At 37.5% G+C, this 17518-nt stretch overlaps 2 protein-coding genes across 2 annotated transcripts in view; one reads left to right on the forward strand and one right to left on the reverse strand.

Annotated features, from left to right (window-relative positions):
- Window positions 1-17518, reverse strand: part of LOC135226400 (von Willebrand factor A domain-containing protein 5A-like) — a 442225-nt gene that overhangs the window by 347962 nt on the left and 76745 nt on the right. The window lies entirely within an intron of this gene.
- The window catches only part of LOC135226404 (von Willebrand factor A domain-containing protein 5A-like), a 192592-nt gene that overhangs the window by 151588 nt on the left and 23486 nt on the right, over window positions 1-17518 (forward strand). The window contains exons 13-17 of the mRNA XM_064265923.1: window positions 5567-5720; window positions 5831-5943; window positions 12759-12848; window positions 13182-13244; window positions 13604-13675. Coding sequence (XP_064121993.1) covers window positions 5567-5720; window positions 5831-5943; window positions 12759-12848; window positions 13182-13244; window positions 13604-13675 — 492 coding nt within the window. The remainder of the gene's footprint in view (window positions 1-5566; window positions 5721-5830; window positions 5944-12758; window positions 12849-13181; window positions 13245-13603; window positions 13676-17518) is intronic.

Raw genomic sequence — 17518 nt, forward strand, 5'->3', positions numbered from 1 at the left:
TTGTGGTCAACCAAGAGTAGTTCAAACCTCATACCTGTCAAAGGATCCTCTACCTGGGCATGGTCATCGACATGGCAGTTTCAAGGGTTTTCCTGTCGGATCAGAGGTTGGAGAAGTTGCGAGTGGTGGTGCGCGACATCAGTCATTTCATCAGTGGCAGATTCTTCTGGGAATTTTGTCTTCTCTGAAGAAGCTGGTCCCTCATGGGTGACTTTATCTTCGGTCTCTGTGATGGAGACTGAGGGAATTCTGGTTTCCAGTGAGGGACTTCCCCCTAATAAGGGTTCCTCTGTCTCTGGAAGTGAGAGAAGACCGTTGCTGGTGGTTGGACGACTGGAATCTCTTGAAGGGTGTTCCTCTGTGTTCTCCATCTCCACCCCCAGACTTCCTTCTGTTTTCAGGACACCTCCCTCACAGGTTGGGGGCCTCATTACCTCAGGCATTTGGAGTTTGGAGAACAAGCAGCAACATATCAATGTCTTGGAGTTGAAGGCAGCCTTTCTGGGTCTGAAGGAATTTTGGGGGGAAAGTAGAGGGTCATGTTGGACAACACCACGGTGGTCACTTATGTGAACAAGTAGTGGGACCTGGTTTCACGTCAACTTCGGGCCTTGACCGGCGAGGTTCACCAGTGGGTGGTCAGCAATTTGGTAGAGCTCTCAGCCAGGTATATCCCAGGCAGAACAAATGTGGTCGCAGACAAGCTCAGTCATTGGGATCAGATCTAGGCACAGAATGGTCCCTTCATCAGATAGTAGCAGACAAGTTCTTCCAGGTTTGTAGATCCTCTGGCATTAGCGGAGGACGCGTTCCAACACCCCTGGCACAACCTGGAGGTGTATGCTTTCCCTCCATTTTGTTTGATCCGTCAAGTCCTGAACAGGTTGATGAGTTCGCAGAGTCTCAGGATGACTTTGGTTTCTGGATCTGCTGTCATTGTTGTTGGAGGTTCCAAGAGAAATTCCTCCTTGGCGGCATCTCCTGTGTCAGCCGCATCATGTAGGATAGGTTACCACCAGTCAAGTAGGAAAGCAGGGCATATGTCCAGCAGTCTCAGAATGTCGACCTCTGCAGTTTACCAAGCCAAATAGGCTATTTACTGTGGTGTTGTAAACGGGGTTTTTCTCCTCTCGGAACCTCTATTCAGCACGTAGCAGACTTTTTGACCTTCCTCAGAGATGAGAAAGGTTTGTCTGTTTCTGCCATTAGAGTCCACAGGGCGGCCCTGAGTTTAGTGTTATGTCTTAGAGGTATCAACATCTCATCCTGGGAACTTTCCTTGCTAGTTAAAGGGTTTGAGCAATCGAGTTCTCCTAGAGAGCTCAAGCCTCCGATGTGGAATGTTTCCTTAGTCCTGAGAAGTTTCACTAAAGCTCCATATGAGCCTTTGCCTCATTCATCAGACATGGACTTGATACTCAAAATGGTTTTCCTCCTGGCCTTGGCATCTTCAAAGAGAGTGGGGGAGCTGCACGGTCTGAGCTATGATGTGAAGCACACCAGGGGTTGGAGGTCAGTGTCCTTCGAATTTGTCCCAGAATTCGTGGCTAAGACCCAGAATCCCTTGGTGCACGATGATAGGTTCACCTCCTATTCCATTCCATCACTGAATGACATTGTCGGTGGTGATTCTCAAGAACTTATTATGTCCTGTCAGGGCCTAAGGTGCCCTGTCACGGCACCTTAGGCCAGGCTGTTGTAGGCTTTTTGGTAGCACGGGCCGTATGAAGAAAGAGGCGTCGAAGAATACAATCCATTTTTGGATACAGGAAGCCATCAGACATGCATACTTAACTCTTGATGATTGGCCACCATGCCTGTGCAGGCTAGAGCACATGACGTTAGGGGTATTGGTCCCTGGTCTGGCTTTCAAAAGAACTTGGCTGTACATAGTGCTGAGCGCTGGTACTTGGTTACACCAGTCCATGTTCACCTTTTTCTATCTTAAAGATGTTGACCCCACAGATCTATGGAAACATTTTGTTCCCAGGGTCCTATGGTGAACTGCCCAACAGATGTGTTGACTCATCATTGCCCTTAACGGGGCACATTTGTATCTTACCTAAGATGATTTTGTGGATGAGAGAATGAGTGAGTTGGCCGGTCTCTTTCTTTCTCTTGTACCTTTCCTACTTCCTTCGGGCGGGTTAAGGAATAGACATCATTCGCTGGACTGGTCTGATACAGGTGAGTGAGGTGGACTGGTCTAATACAGGTGAGTAAGGTAGTCATACTGATAGTTTGGTTGCTTGGTATGCAAATAACCAACCCTCTATTCGGTAGCCTATACTTTGCTCCTGGGCAAGGGGGAGTAGGGAGTGGTAACAAACCCTGGTGTGTTGGTTTGTTATTGGACAGTCAAAGTTTCTCTTTAGTTCCCTATACAATGATTCGTCCCATATATAATTGTACATTGCTCAGTGACTGAGTAGTTGGATATCAATGTATCTAGCTTCTCACGGGTATTAGTCCCTCTCCGTAGATATTTCTTCTGGAGCTGGACTGGTAAGTAGGCCCCCCAGCCTGTTTAGGATGCCTGTACCTCCCTCCAAGTATGTCTATCCTAATGGTAAGACAATTTGTATTTTTTGTAGCTACAAACCCTGAGGTCTTAACGTTGTACTGCCACCCACACTCTGTCTTACTAAAGACATCCTGGTTGGGAAAGACTGAATGTTGTATTGTGGATGCGTGGTCCCTGACCACTTTTCAGCAGATTTATGCACGCGTTGCCAGATCTCACAAGATTCCTTGCTTTTCATCTACGATTTAACCAGATCCGCTGGGGCTAGATAGAAATTATCCATTGTTAAGACCTCAGGTTTGTAGCTATGAAAAATACAAATTATCTAGAAAATTTGTCATTTACTGTTGGCAGAAAATATGCAAAAAGAAAGGGTAATGATGGTATGGATCTAATAAGTGCAGCATTTTGATGAAATGTCAAAGATCTGAAAAGTGCAAGAGTGGAAGGGATTAGTGTAAATTTAAGAATGACTGAAGTTTTTTGAGAAAGAGAAAAGACACATTAAGAGATGCTAAAGAGAAGGCACCAGAAATTGATTGGATTGCAAGTAAATGCTGAGGTGGGATAGTGATAATGTGATTGAATGTGTAGTCCAAGATGTGTAAGATATATTTGGATGCAGAAAAGATTCTAAAGGAACCTGTTAGAGGAATATTTGTTCCTTTTGAGTGGAAGAAGGGTCACTGAGATGACATGAATTATATGGCCTTGTACTTATTACCAAGCACAGTACATGGGTAAATTGCTTGTTTGGATTTTGGAATTTAAATGAAAAGCGAAAAGAATCTATTTGGGTTAAATCCTGAGAATTTAACGACTTTTTTCTTACATGAGTTTGATTGTTTATCCAGTATTATTTTGTTTCATATTTGATCAAGAATACTAGTCTTCTTTGGATGATGAAACAAAAATCCATTATGTTATTTGTGATTAATTTGTTCATAGGTGATGGGGTTAGTGAGATCGAATGCTACGAAGAATCTGCGCAGATGTTGAAGATCAGTTTTGATGTGGATCCTCCTGGAGGAATTAAATTAATTCCCAAAAATCCACCAATAATATTTGGTGGTCAACATCTCATTATGTATGTACGGGTGCCTACATCAACAGAGGTAATTGCTCCGTCTTGTTGCTAGATTTGCTGTCTTGTTGCTAGATAATAAAAATTATAAATTTTATTAATCTAAAGTTTTCATAAATGAATGCAATCCCTCGTCTTGCTGTGTTCACCAAATGAAACATTTCCTCTTAAGCCAGTGAATAACATAAAAGGTTGCAAGGAGCATCTATCATGTCATAGTTTGTGTTCTCTCTTGAGTAATTATGGATTATCCATGTACGTACTATAATATATTATAAGTGGCAAATCTTAGAAGCCTCCTGGAAATACCAGGATCCCATTACCTTCAAACACTTCCAGAACTCCTGTAGATTGTTAGATTTGGCATACTAACCTTCTTGTCACCTTCATCCTCACTTGCAAAGAGATACACTATGCATAGCTGTCTGTAGGTTATCAAATATCAGAACCCTTTTAAGTATAAGATGGCTTTTAGATCCTGGTTTGGAGAAAGTTTGTCCTGTCAAGGGGAGGAGTATGCTGACAGTCCGAAGAATGCCCTTTGAATAAGGTGGAAGGCTTTGGAAGTTATCTTGACAGCACGGTTCTTGTTTTAATGACAGGCTTCTGCTATCTTGACAAACACCTTTTCCATCTGATTTTTAGTTATCAATACACTGGCAATCCAAGCCTTGCTGTTTGACGTCAAATAATTTCCAGTTATTTGTGAACACAAAGGTTTCACATTCAGCCCCAAGGCAGCTTTCAAATATCTCTGGAGTGTGAAGTAATACTTGAAATTCTTGTGATATCTTTGGATGCTGAGGGCACTATAATTCCATTCTATAATTACCCTACACACAATGACTAGATACTATTAATGCCAGATGATAGAATAGAGGGTGCATGATCACTGGCATAAAAAGTACTCCTAACCACATTCAATTTGCCTCATCCTACACTCTTGCATGCTTTATAGCTGAAGGGCCCACCCATTTTTTTAAGCCATCCATGTGGTTTGTTTGCAGCTAATTAATTACTAAGTGATCCCTCAATTATCTGGATTAATAGAGACTAGGGCCCATCAGATAATGCTGAAATCCAGATAACGGTGAGTAAAAAATCTATGGTGTTGCAAGGGCAACTCCCTACCCTTCGTCACCTAAAATTGTCATTACTACATAGTGGTAAACACTAAATATGCTTATAAACAACCACCATCACACTTTAAACTGAAAATGTTATGCAAAAAGTAATTATCTACCTTATTTTCCCAAATCTGAAGAAAATAAACTCCATAAATGCACTGAAAAACAAGAAATGTAACCCCCTTTTCTCTTGTAATCAACACTTAGTTCAGTAGGCTATACATTTTTCATTTGCAGCTGCAAACACTGAATATGCTTTGTACTTTCTCACTTACCAGTGTGCACTGTCTTGCTTATGATGACTGGGCACTGCCATATACTTGGATCCAACCCTGCTCCATACTCTCAACAATTTCCAATACAATTTCCAATATTTGTTTAAGGGTCAACATCTTCCTCATCCTCTTAGGAGGAGGTGGGACCATACACAGTCAACAACATGACACACAACTCAAGTATGACCTGCAATGCTGCAGTCACTGGCTAAGAATGCCACATTCTCCATAATGGGCATATCAAAATACAGTCCACTCAAAAACAATTAAAAAACGTGACTGCTCAAGCATCAAGAGGTTGAAGTTTTTGTTACTGAGTGCTCTGATGCTTTCAGGATGTAGCAAATTAGCGTACAATACAGTACATTTCTGACACTATGTCTATCACCCATTTGAAATACAAAAACAACAATGACTTAGTACTACTTGTACACCCATGCACCTTTTGCGATTTACTCCTACATTTGGACTGACTCACTCTCTCAATTTTAGATATGTACACTAAAATGAAATAGAATGCTGCTGCACTTTTAATAAGCAAAAGTTTCTTTTTCAGGTAAAAAGTATTACTGTCAGTGGTGTAGTTGGCAATGCTGAGTTCAAGAATTGCTATAATGGATCTGATATTGTCACTATCCACGATGAAGAGAAGACCTTACATCGATTAGCTGCACGAGCTCAAATTAATGAATGGCAGATTGATAATGAAGGTGAAATCTTTTAATGTGCAATTTTATTTTATGAGACTTTATAAATAAAGAAGTTACATATTTGTTTTCTTACTGCAAATTTGGTCACAGTTATATATTTCTCCTTGCAGAAGATGTAGCTGAAGACATGATTGCTTTAAGTTTGGCAACCGGAGTAGTATGCAGAAGGACAGCTTTAGTTGGTGTAGATCAAGATATGAAACCTGTTGGACATAATTCAGAGGTATGCTGATGACTCAGTTTTATATGTGTTCTTGTACTTCAAGGGCCTTAATGAAAGTAGCTTTATGACTTTGTAACATATCTCCTGAGATTTTTTATGTCATTTAATTATCTTATTAAAGAATTGCCTGCCAGACATAACTTGAGAAAAACTAGTAGGTCCATTCTTTAATCCAAAAGGTAACATGTTGCACGAGTGCATGAAATTTCCAGCAACAAGGACAGTTTTGCTTGGTTGTCAGGTTGTTCGATGACATCCAGAGTTCAAATCAAATGCTGGAAAGAAAGAATGGCTGTGGAACTTGTACAAAATCTCCTGTGTTAAAGGCAAAGGATATACATTACTTTTGGTAAAGGTGTTTAACTTAGGTAACCATCTCAAATTGTTACAGAGCCATTTGTCTTACTCACATCTGTGATAAATTACCAAGGAGAACCAGGTAAAGAAATCATTCCTTTTCCATCATTGTTTCTAAATGTTGATTAACTTGTTGTGAAAGAGGTACTTGATGCGGGGAAGTTCAAATCGGTCAATGATACCTGTGTCAGTATGAAGGAGGAACAAGGTACGTATTTCAATAGCCAGGGGGTTCATGTCCTAAAATATAATTTTATCATTTTGATGCCTGTCAATTACTGTACTTGTGAGATGTTCATATGGTATTTTTAAGGAGTGGATTGCAAAGTAATCTCTTGTAATTTTTGAACCCTTCGGGCTAGATTGATAATAAAATGCCTATTTCAATCTCTTCGATTTGTGCTAACAATGGGATAATATTCTAGCGCCAGCTGAAAACCGGTTAAAAACAGTCTAAGATTGTAAAGCAAGGAATCTGTGGCATCTGGCAACCCATACGTATACGAGGTGGAAGAGCTGTAAGGGACAACTTTATGCTGTCAATAGACTTGAAGGATGCATATTTCCAGATCCCAATTCACCCTTCATCCAGGAAGTTCCTTCGCTTCAGCCTCGAAGAGCAGGTTTTCCAGTTCAAGGTCCTTTGCTTTGGCTTGGCTACAGCCCCACAGGTGTTCACAAGGGTCTTAGCTCTGGTCTCAAGGTAGGCTCATGCTCAAGGGATTCGCCTACTAAGATACCTCGATGACTGGCTGGTCTTGGTAAGTTCCAGCGAGAAACTAATTCAAGACAGGGATCACCTACTCCGGTTTTGCAAAAGCCTGGGTACTGTAGTAAACCAGAAGTCCACTCTGGTCCCCAGCCAGAGGATTTTGTATCTGGTTATGTCCATAGATATGGTAGCATCAAGAGTTTTCACGTCGGACCAGAGGGTACAGAAGTTCTGAACGGTGACACGGTCCTTCCTGGCTCAAACTGAACAACCAGCTAACCAGTGGCAGGTCCTTCTAGTATCTTAACATCACTAGAAAAGCTGGTCCCTCATGGTCAGCCCCACCTACTTTCACTTCAATGGAGGTTGAAGGAGTTCTGGTCTCCTGTGGGTGATTCACCCCAATAGCAAGTACCCCTTTCAGATCTGGTGAGAAAAGATCTACTTTGGTGATTGGACAATCAGAATCTTACGTTGGGAGTCCCTCTACTTTCTCCACATCTAGACTATCTCCTGTTCTCGGATGCGTCCACTGAGGGTTTGGGCGCGCATCTCAAGGACCTTCTGTCCTCGACCTTCTGTCCTCGGGGGTTTGGAGTACTGAGGACAGGAAGCTTCACATCAACATCTTAGAGCTAAAATCAGCGTTTCTGGGACTCAAGGAGTTCTGGGAGAAGGTAGAGGGACGTCAGTCGCTCCTTAGTCCGACAACACCACAGTGTTAGCCTATATGAACAAACAGGGAGGACTAGTGTCTCGCCAATTCCATTTGTTGACAGTAGAGATACAACAGTGCAAGATTGACAACTCAGTGGAGCTCGTAGCCAGATACATTCCATGCAAGAGCTATGTAGTGGCCAACAAATTAAGTTGACAGAACTAAATCCTTGTCATAGAATGGTCTCTGCATCAGGACATTACGAATAGGCTATTCCTTCTTTGGGGTAGACCCATGTTAGATCTATTCGCAACTCGCTTCAACAGGAAGCTGGAGGTTATATGTCAGTAGTCCCAGATCCTCTGGTACTAGCAGAGGATCTCCTTCAACATCCTTGGGATAAAGTTGAGGTTTAAAACTTCCCTCCATTTTGCCTGATCCATCAAGTCCTGAAAAGGGTAATGAGCTCTCAGAATCTCAGGATGACCTTAGTGTCCCCCCCTGTGGCCTCAAGCAGAGTGGTTCCCAGATCTTCTGTATCTGCTTTCAGAAGTGCAGAGGGAGATTCCCCCATGGCGTCACCTACTTTGCCAGCCTCACGTGGAGAGGTTCCACCAGTCAGTAGAGCCTCTGTCTTCACAGCTGGAGAATATAAAGTATCTCTTGCTAGCGCAAGAATTTTCTAGCAAAGCAGTGGGCCACTTGTCAGTCTACCTCAGGAAGTTCTTGTCAGCAGTCTATCAGGGAAAGTGGGCAGTCTACTGTGATTGGTGTCGTCGAAGGGGTTTCTCTCCACTCAGAACCACTGTTCAGCATATAGTGGACTTCCTTATCTTCCAGAGGGTTAAGAAAGACCTGTACGTTTCAGCAGTTAAAGGTTACAGGGCTGCTTAGGGTTAGTTTTAAGTCTAAAGGACATAGACATTGCATCATCCTGGGAGATCTCCTTGTTTTTCAAGTTTTGAGCAATCCTGGCCAACAAGAGACCTCAAACCTCCAACTTGGATCTGTCCCTTGTCCTTGGAAGTCTTACTCGAGCTCCATTTGAGCCCTTACGTTGATCAATGAAAATAGTTTTCCTGTTGGCCGTAGTGTCCTTCAAAAAGAGTTGGAGAACTCCATGGCCTAAGTTGTGATGTGAAATATGCCAGAGGTTAGGAATCCGTAAGCCTTCAAATTCGTCCTGGAATTCCTAGCCAAAACTCAGAATCCTTCAGTATGATGACAGATTCACCTCATTTTTTATTCCCCTCACTGAGTGACTTTGTGGACGGTGACCCGCAGGGACCATTGGACATGTTTTTCTTGGGTCCTGTGGTGGCTGCCCAACAAGTTGTGTGACTCATCTAACCCCTGACAGGGCAATTCGTTTCTTACCTAAGATGTTTGTTAGGAAGAGAGGTTTGTTCTGCTTATGAACAAATGGAAAATTTTTAATCAATCTCCATTTTTCATAGCTTACAAACCTGAGATCTTAACATTATACTGCCCTCCTCTAGCCATCCCTCTCATGTGCTGGGTTGGAAGAAACATGGGTTCCAGATGCCACAGATTCCTTGCTTCACAATCTCTGATTGTTTTTTAACCAGTTTCCAGCTGGTGCTAGACGATTATCCTATTCAGACCTCAGGTTTGTAAGCTATGAAAAATGCAAATTGATGAAAAATTTGCCATATTTTCACTTACAAGTCTATATGGTTGACTATAATCATCCAAAACTTTTATTAAGAAAACAGTTGCTATGCAATTATGCACGTTCCTATTTAAACACAATTCCATTTCTTACACACTGCAAGATTTTACTTCACCAGTAGTTGTTCTGGCATCAACGCCTTGATTACCACCTTCTTGACTATCCTCAATCATAACAGGTTGAGGGATGTAACTCGTATGGATTGATGCTTATTTTCTGGGATCAGCACTAGTAACATTTGGACAGGTTTTACCTTTGGGAAGGGACTTGGCAAAATTTTCATTCTCTTCTTCGTAACTGTTATTTCTTACCCCTTCAAATATGGCATCCCTAGAGATGTAGTCAACACCTGCACATTTGCAAGTGCTTTATTTTCTCTAGAGCTCTTCTCTTATCTAATTAACTGTATTGACCATGGATGGTGCAGCATATGACATTTCAAACCACAATCATAACTTGCAATTCAGATTGTATTTAAGTGATGGGTTTGTGGTAAAAGAAATTTGTTTAATTAAACAAAATGGATGTTTTCATAAAAACCAATCAATTGTAACAAGTGCCCTTCTGCCACCCCACTGGCCTTACCTGACATTCCTTATAGCTGAGAAAACTAAGAAGGGCCTTAGTAATACTAGGGTCCTTATGTATTTAGTCAAGACTGTAGTGTCTGAGGCATAAGATCATGAATGTGGCCTATATATACATATATTTGTGATGAAAGAGAAATTTTGTCTTATATGAATAAATTTTATTTTTAATGATACTTTTTTCAAGTACAGACTTTATTGCCTATTTCAAAGTTTTATAGGAATATGACATATTCCAATTTATGCATCCATCACACATTCCTTTACAGCAGTCGTATGAAAGCGGAGGATTTGGGGGTATTATTTAGAAGGGATGCAGAACATTAAAAATTCCAAGCTGTTTTAAATATCCTAGAAAGGAATTCTTGCACTGCAACCTAGGTGCTCGAAGGTTTCCTAGAATAGAACATTTTTCCTTGTTGATGCTTGGAAAATTGTGTAAGAAACTTGTACTATATATGATGCATGTCTGTCTGGCTAGGCTAAAAAGTCTCACATGCACACAAACATGTAGCAATGCTACTTATGTATGTACAGTATTTTCAAGTAGCATGAATTTTTAAGATATTTTATAGCAGTACATATTATTTGCAAAACATGTTAGAGTAGTATACAGAATATCTGTTTGTATGTGACACACTCTCTCTCTCTCTCTCTCTCTCTCTCTCTCTCTCTCTCTCTCTCTCTCTCTCTCTCTCTCTCTCTCTCTCTCTCTCTCTCTCTCTCTCTCTCTCTCTCTCTCTTTTGCAGTGCTGCTACAAATGAAGCTATATATAAAGTACGTACAGTATACATAATGGGGTACGTATGTGCAATTTAATGCATACAGTGGTACCTCGACATACGAAGGCTCAACTTACGAAAAACTCGAGATACGAAAGCAAATACGAAAAATTTTACAGCTCTACATACGAAAATTGCTCAAGTTACGAAAGGTTGTTGCTGTAAAGTCCCGAGATTCGCCCGGACCACCGAGAACAATTTTAAAACTCCCACGCCGCCAACTGAGTAAACTCGCCACCATCCTCCCGCTCTCCCATTGGTTCCTGATGCTAGTCACCCCATAAGATCCTGCTCTCCTATTGGTCAGCATCTACCCCTTGTGCTTTAAGTATTCTATTGGTAAAAGGATGCTGTAAATTGAAAAACTTATTCATGCAATACATTTAATAAAAAAAAAATTAGGTAAAGATAGAATAAAGAATAGAAATGAATGGTTATTATACTGTTTGGTAGTTTCAGTAGTTGAAGAGAGATAATGAAAATTTATGGCTTACTGTGTAGTACTAGGAAAAGTGTTTGCTTGGCGATCGTTCGAAACTCATAAGTGCTGGATGTAAACAGAAGTTTGGAAGCTTTTTTTTTGTTTGTTTAATATAGTTAATGGTTACTTAATAATTATTTGAAATGAGTACATGCAATACATTTAATAAAAAAATTGTGAATTAGATATCATAAAATATAAAATAAATCAGACTGCTATCATCGAAGCCAACAAATACGTATTTTTTAGAATTCTTCTTCTGTTTTAATATTATGTTACGTATATGTTTCATTATAGCTGTCAGTAACTCGGTATCTCCATTAGTTAAAGATAGAATAAAGAATAGAAATGAATGGTTATTATACTGTCTGGTAGTTTCATTAGTTGAAGAGAGATACTAATGAAAATTTATGGCTTACTGTGTCCTAGGAAAAGTGATTGCTTGGCGTTCGTTCGGTACTCGTAAGAGCTGAATGTAAACAATCGATTGGAAGGTTTTTTTTGTTTGTTTGTTTGTGTATTATAGTTAATGATTAATTAATAATTATTTGAAATAAGTACACACTGATTATTTATACATTTTATTGGCATATTCTAAGCTTTTAGCTTCTTAGGTTTAGATGTCAGAATCATAGACTAGGCTACAGTAGCAACCGCTAACATAGGCTTGGCTTATTGCTAAGGGACATATGCTAAAGTCCTAATATATGCAGTAAAAATGGGGTTGAACATTACATGCAGTTGAATATTACTCAAGTATATATAGTATTTTGGCTTTTTGGAGTCATATTTCTTCCGTCGGATCGGCGTCATAACCCTAGAACATGTGTTGTAGGCCTGGAAATATAATTTACTGGGGTGTTTTTGGAGGGCTTGGAACGGATTAGCCATTTTACATGTAAAATGTGGTCCAAGATACGAAAACCTCATAATACGAAGGGCGCCCCGGAACGGATTAATTTCGTATCTCGAGTTACTACTGTATAAGAGAAATGAGAAATTTCACGTTGGTGGAGATTACGTTGAAGATTATTGCTCAGCAGACAAAATGAATGAGGTATAACATTTATGTCTCATCTGTATTGAAGATAGCAGCTATTGCTTTAAGTGTTTTCAAGCTTGTATATTATACCAAACAAAAATTCCCTGAGCCCAGCAGATGCTTCAGGCATCTTGACTTCTAAAAAGCATGAACATTTCAAAAGTAACAGACTCATAAAATAGGCTTAAGTTAAATTTTGCAAGACATTCCATACCATTTCATCTATTTCCTGTCCTAAGATAACTTATATTTACACTTACCTTGGAAACGTGATAAGTCAAGTGCCAATTAGGAACAAAATTATTCAAATAATTTCTATACTGTTTTTTGTAATATGTTCAGCTTTTAATTTGCCAAGAAATGACATTGTAAATTGTATGTTGTGTCCTTCGCTTGGTCTTGTCATTATTTGTATTCGTTAAATTGTCTATTTTTATTTGTTCAGTCATTTCATTATTTTTTTTCTGGTCGTTTTCATTATTTTTACTTTGTTTTCTTGCAGGCAGCACCACCAATGTCTGCTTTCTTGCAGGCAGCACCATCAATGCCTGCTCAACTTTTTAGTGCTGGTAGTGTTCAATTTGGCTCAATGGTAAATTTCCTTTGACTATTCAAAGTTAGTGTTTGTGTATTGTATAATTATATGCCTAAGATTTATTGCATAATCTCCAAGTGAGTGTTTGTATATACATTTAGAAAGGTGTAACTTTTACTGAATACCTGAATTGCTTTGCATACCTTGTGTAATCATATTAAATATTCTAATCTTATACATTTGTTAGCTCTTAATTGTAGCATTTCTAGGAACAATCCTTAGGATTAAACTCCCAAGTATTTTCTAGATAAAACAGCCAAATGTTGCTTTCATCCAGTCAGTGACATTCATTAACATGCCAAATTTATTGAGTCGAGTCCTTTCTTGCAGGCACCACCACCAATGTCTAAACAGGCACCAAGAATGCGGGGTGGATTGTCATTTGGCTCAATGGTAATATTCCTTTGAATATTCGAAGTTGGTGTTCGTGTATGTGTACTGTATAACTATAGGCTTAAGATTTATTGAGTATCTCAAGTGAGTGTGTGTATATACATGTAGAAAGGCATGTTTTACTGAATACCTGAATTCCTTTGAATAGTTATAATTGAGTCTAAGGTGGATGTTTGTGTATACATATACGTATCTGCACATGTTTTACTAAACTTCTAAAGTGGGTGTTTGTATATAGTACAAGTAAATTTGTATATAAGTTTACTGAGTATCTGAAGAGCATGTTTGTATATATAAGTCGGCTCATTATTTTTATTTGTTCAGTATTTCATTAGTATTTTTATTTTCTTTCCTTGCAGCCAAATGCAGTACCTGCTCAACCTTGTAGCCGTGGATTTTCATTTGGCTTTGGTTCAACGGTTGGTTCAACGGTAATTTTCCTTTGAATATTCAAAGTTGGTGTTCATGTATAAGTACTATATATATATATATATATATATATATATATATATATATATATATATATATATATATATATATATATATATATATATATATATATATATATATATATATATATATATATATATATATATATATATATATATATATATATATATATATACTATATATATATATATATATATATATATATATATCTCTATATATATATATATATATATATATATATATATATATATATATATATATAATATATATATATATATATATATATATATATATATATATAATATATATATATATATATATATATATATATATATATATATATATAAATAAAAGTTTTTTTGCCACGAAGGAAAAAATGATAAAGCGAGAGCCAAGTACTTTCGGTCCTGTTCGGACCCTTTACTTGGCCTCAGTAAAGGTTCCGAACAGGACCGAAAGTACTTGGCTATCTCGCTTTTTCATTTTTTCCTTTGTGGCAAAAAAAACCTTTATTTATACATAGCATCACGTTTTATATACTTCATGATCAAGGTTATTCATATACGTATATATATATATATATATATATATATATATATATATATATATATATATATATATATATATATATATATATATATATATATATATATATATATATATATATATATATATATATATATATATATATATATATATCTATATATATATATATATATACACATATATATATTATATATATATATATATATATATAATATATATATATATATATATATATATATATATATATATATATATATATATATATATATATATATATATATATATATATATATACTATATATATATATATATATATATATATATATATATATATATATATATATATATATAATGTACTATGCTTAAAAAATCACTGTAGATACATGTGACTTCATAAATAAGCGAATACCACAGGAAATAATAGTCAGAAATCCAAGCGCTTTCGTCTTTACTCAGACATCGTCAAGGAGTTAACTCCTTGACGATGTCTGAGTAAAGACGAAAGCGCTTGGATTTCTGACTATTATTTTCCTGTGGTATGTATTTGCTTATTATATGTACTATATATATATATATATATATATATATATATATATATATATATATATATATATATATATATATAGTTACGTATTAAACCTGGCCTTAAGGGGTTCAAATACGTAAACAGAAATAGTTGAGGGAAAAAGCAGAATAAATTAATTGAACTTACTGTAAAAGGATTTAACATTTTAACCGTTTAGTACGTATATATACGTAGCACGCCAACGCTACCTGAGCCGTTAAGTACGTATATATACGGAGAGCAGATGTTTTGACCGTGACGTTTAGTACGTATATATACGATTGATTTTTCCTGCCTTTCTTTCAAGGTAAATCCTCTATAATGTATTCTCTCTAGGTCCGAGGAAGTGTTGTTGACCTTATCCAAACAAAAACACTTCCTCCCGAACCCCTTTTTATCATAATTTTCCTGATTTTGTATATCTAAAACGGGAATTCGCCAATCACTTGGCTGAGTCGCTACTTAGCGAGGGAACACGCTGCTGGCTGGTCGTTCATTTACACGGAATTTTGGTCTTTCAACGCCGGGGGTAAAACGGCTACGTGAGTTGTTTTCGTCTGTTTTTCTTTTCCAGCTCTAGCGCAAATGAAATGCGATAAGTACGTACATGTAGTTTATTGACATTTTTCCCACTGAAATATAAAAAAATGCACTGGAACGTTACAGAACAAAAGGTTAGATATAGAACGCACAAACTTTCATTCATGAAACAATACTCTAAATGAAAGTTATGTACAAAATACTTACACAACAAACATTGTTGAAAATTCATCTGACAGTGAGAATGATGAAAACGAAAACAGGGCTAGCAAGGTGAAGACAATGAAGTAAGATATGTGAATGATTGCCAGTAATTTCCTGTCCTAAGATTTTAGTCGTGTAGAGAGAGAGAGAGAGAGAGAGAACTGTTTTCTTTGTATTCTACTGTACCCTCCTTTGAACACTGATGCCATATACAGAAATTCGAACCTAACAATTTTGTCATTGATAAAAATATTTATATATATATATATGAATATGTATGAGTGCTATGTATGTAATTACATTTATAGTGCACACAGAAACACTTCCCGACTTACAATCTCAATACAGATAATCTGCTTCCCACAATTGGGGGTTCTTTAATCTGGTCATAAAATCCTACTTATCCCTCCCCCGGGCCGTCCAGAAGAAAGAGGTTCCGGGACAAGGCCATTGCTTGAGGAAAAATAACAGTATTTTTTTTTTTTTTTCCATCGCCTAGTTTCATTTTTTTCATCGGTGAATCTGGACTAGACATTGGGAGTACGTATGATTTATTTAGGTGATTAGAAACTAGATTATCTTCACCCTACCTTTTTATCAAAGCAGTTTACTATATGATTTCAATTCTTCAGATTTCTGTTCAGTTTACGTCTTCACGGTTAGATACGTAGAACCTAGCATGGAAAGGTGCGGCGGCGTGTTTCCGCCACATCTTCACGACATTCAAACTTTGGGCAAGGTTTTATGAATAAAACCTGGGAAAAGTAGCAGCGTCTAAAACGTACATGTCCATGGTAATTTTGGTTCGACTATGATACGGATAACTGGCAAATACAGAAATTTGTACGGCAGCACCGTAGTTGATATTGAATGAAATAATCGGTTGTTGTTGTTTACAGCTCCAGTTACCTCCCACCCGTGACGAATTTGATGCGCTTGGTATTAGGGTCTGGAATTATAACGAGTCCTTTTGAAAGATTCCAGTTCCTTCTATCATTGACGATGGTCAGTTCGGAATTCCCTTGTCGACGGTCAAAAGTCACGGGGACAGTAAAAGTCGTTTATCTGTACAAAAGGGAGATCACTAAATCCGCCATTGCCCATGAAACAAGGAATTGGAATCAGTGAAAAGGACTCTGGATAATCCAAGGCACCACTCTCTAACTAATGCTCGAGTGGTTCCACCCACCAAACTCGATGCAGGTGGAAGGAAAGGAGAGATGAAAACAACAACTGATCATTACCTTGGAAATGATTCAAGGTAATGATAATTAATTATTTCTATATTACTGACATTTATTGTAAGTGAAATAAATAAATCATAGACTCAGCTGAAAGATTGTAATTTTACTTTGTGTTCAGTACATGTAACGTTTATGTGGCTTCACCCTAAATAATTCCCATTGTTTCTTATTTATATTTTTAAAATCGGTGACTATATATAATTCCCACAGGATTTTCCACTTCTTCATATTAGTAATATAACTTCTTGAGCTTACCTTTCTCTTGATATATATAGTATATATATATATATATATATATATATATATTAAATAAAAGCAAACTGTATAGAATTTCTAAGTGACATATATATATATATATATAATCTCACTTATTTTTTTTTTTATGTACAAAACGGACATGCATCGTGGATGATGTAGAATTCATAACAAACCTAGCTTTAGCTTCAGCCCAAAGACTGGATTATACGGACTACAAAATGCGAGATCTTTTGGAATCAACTTTATTACATACCATTATTATGGCTTGTCAAAGAAAACTCTGATGATTTGTAAGAGCAATAATTCGAAGGGCAATTGTTGTATCCTATTATTTATAAATTCTAGAGCGTCAAAAGAAGAAAGGGTTTTATGTACAACGAATAAACCTCCTTACACGAAAAAATGTATGTGTGTCTGTTCTAAGAGAATGTTATTTTCCAATGGCCCCACGTTGATAATCCTATGCC

Source organism: Macrobrachium nipponense, chromosome 14, assembly GCF_015104395.2.
Source record: "Macrobrachium nipponense isolate FS-2020 chromosome 14, ASM1510439v2, whole genome shotgun sequence".
NCBI classification, from domain to species: Eukaryota; Metazoa; Arthropoda; class Malacostraca; order Decapoda; family Palaemonidae; genus Macrobrachium; species Macrobrachium nipponense.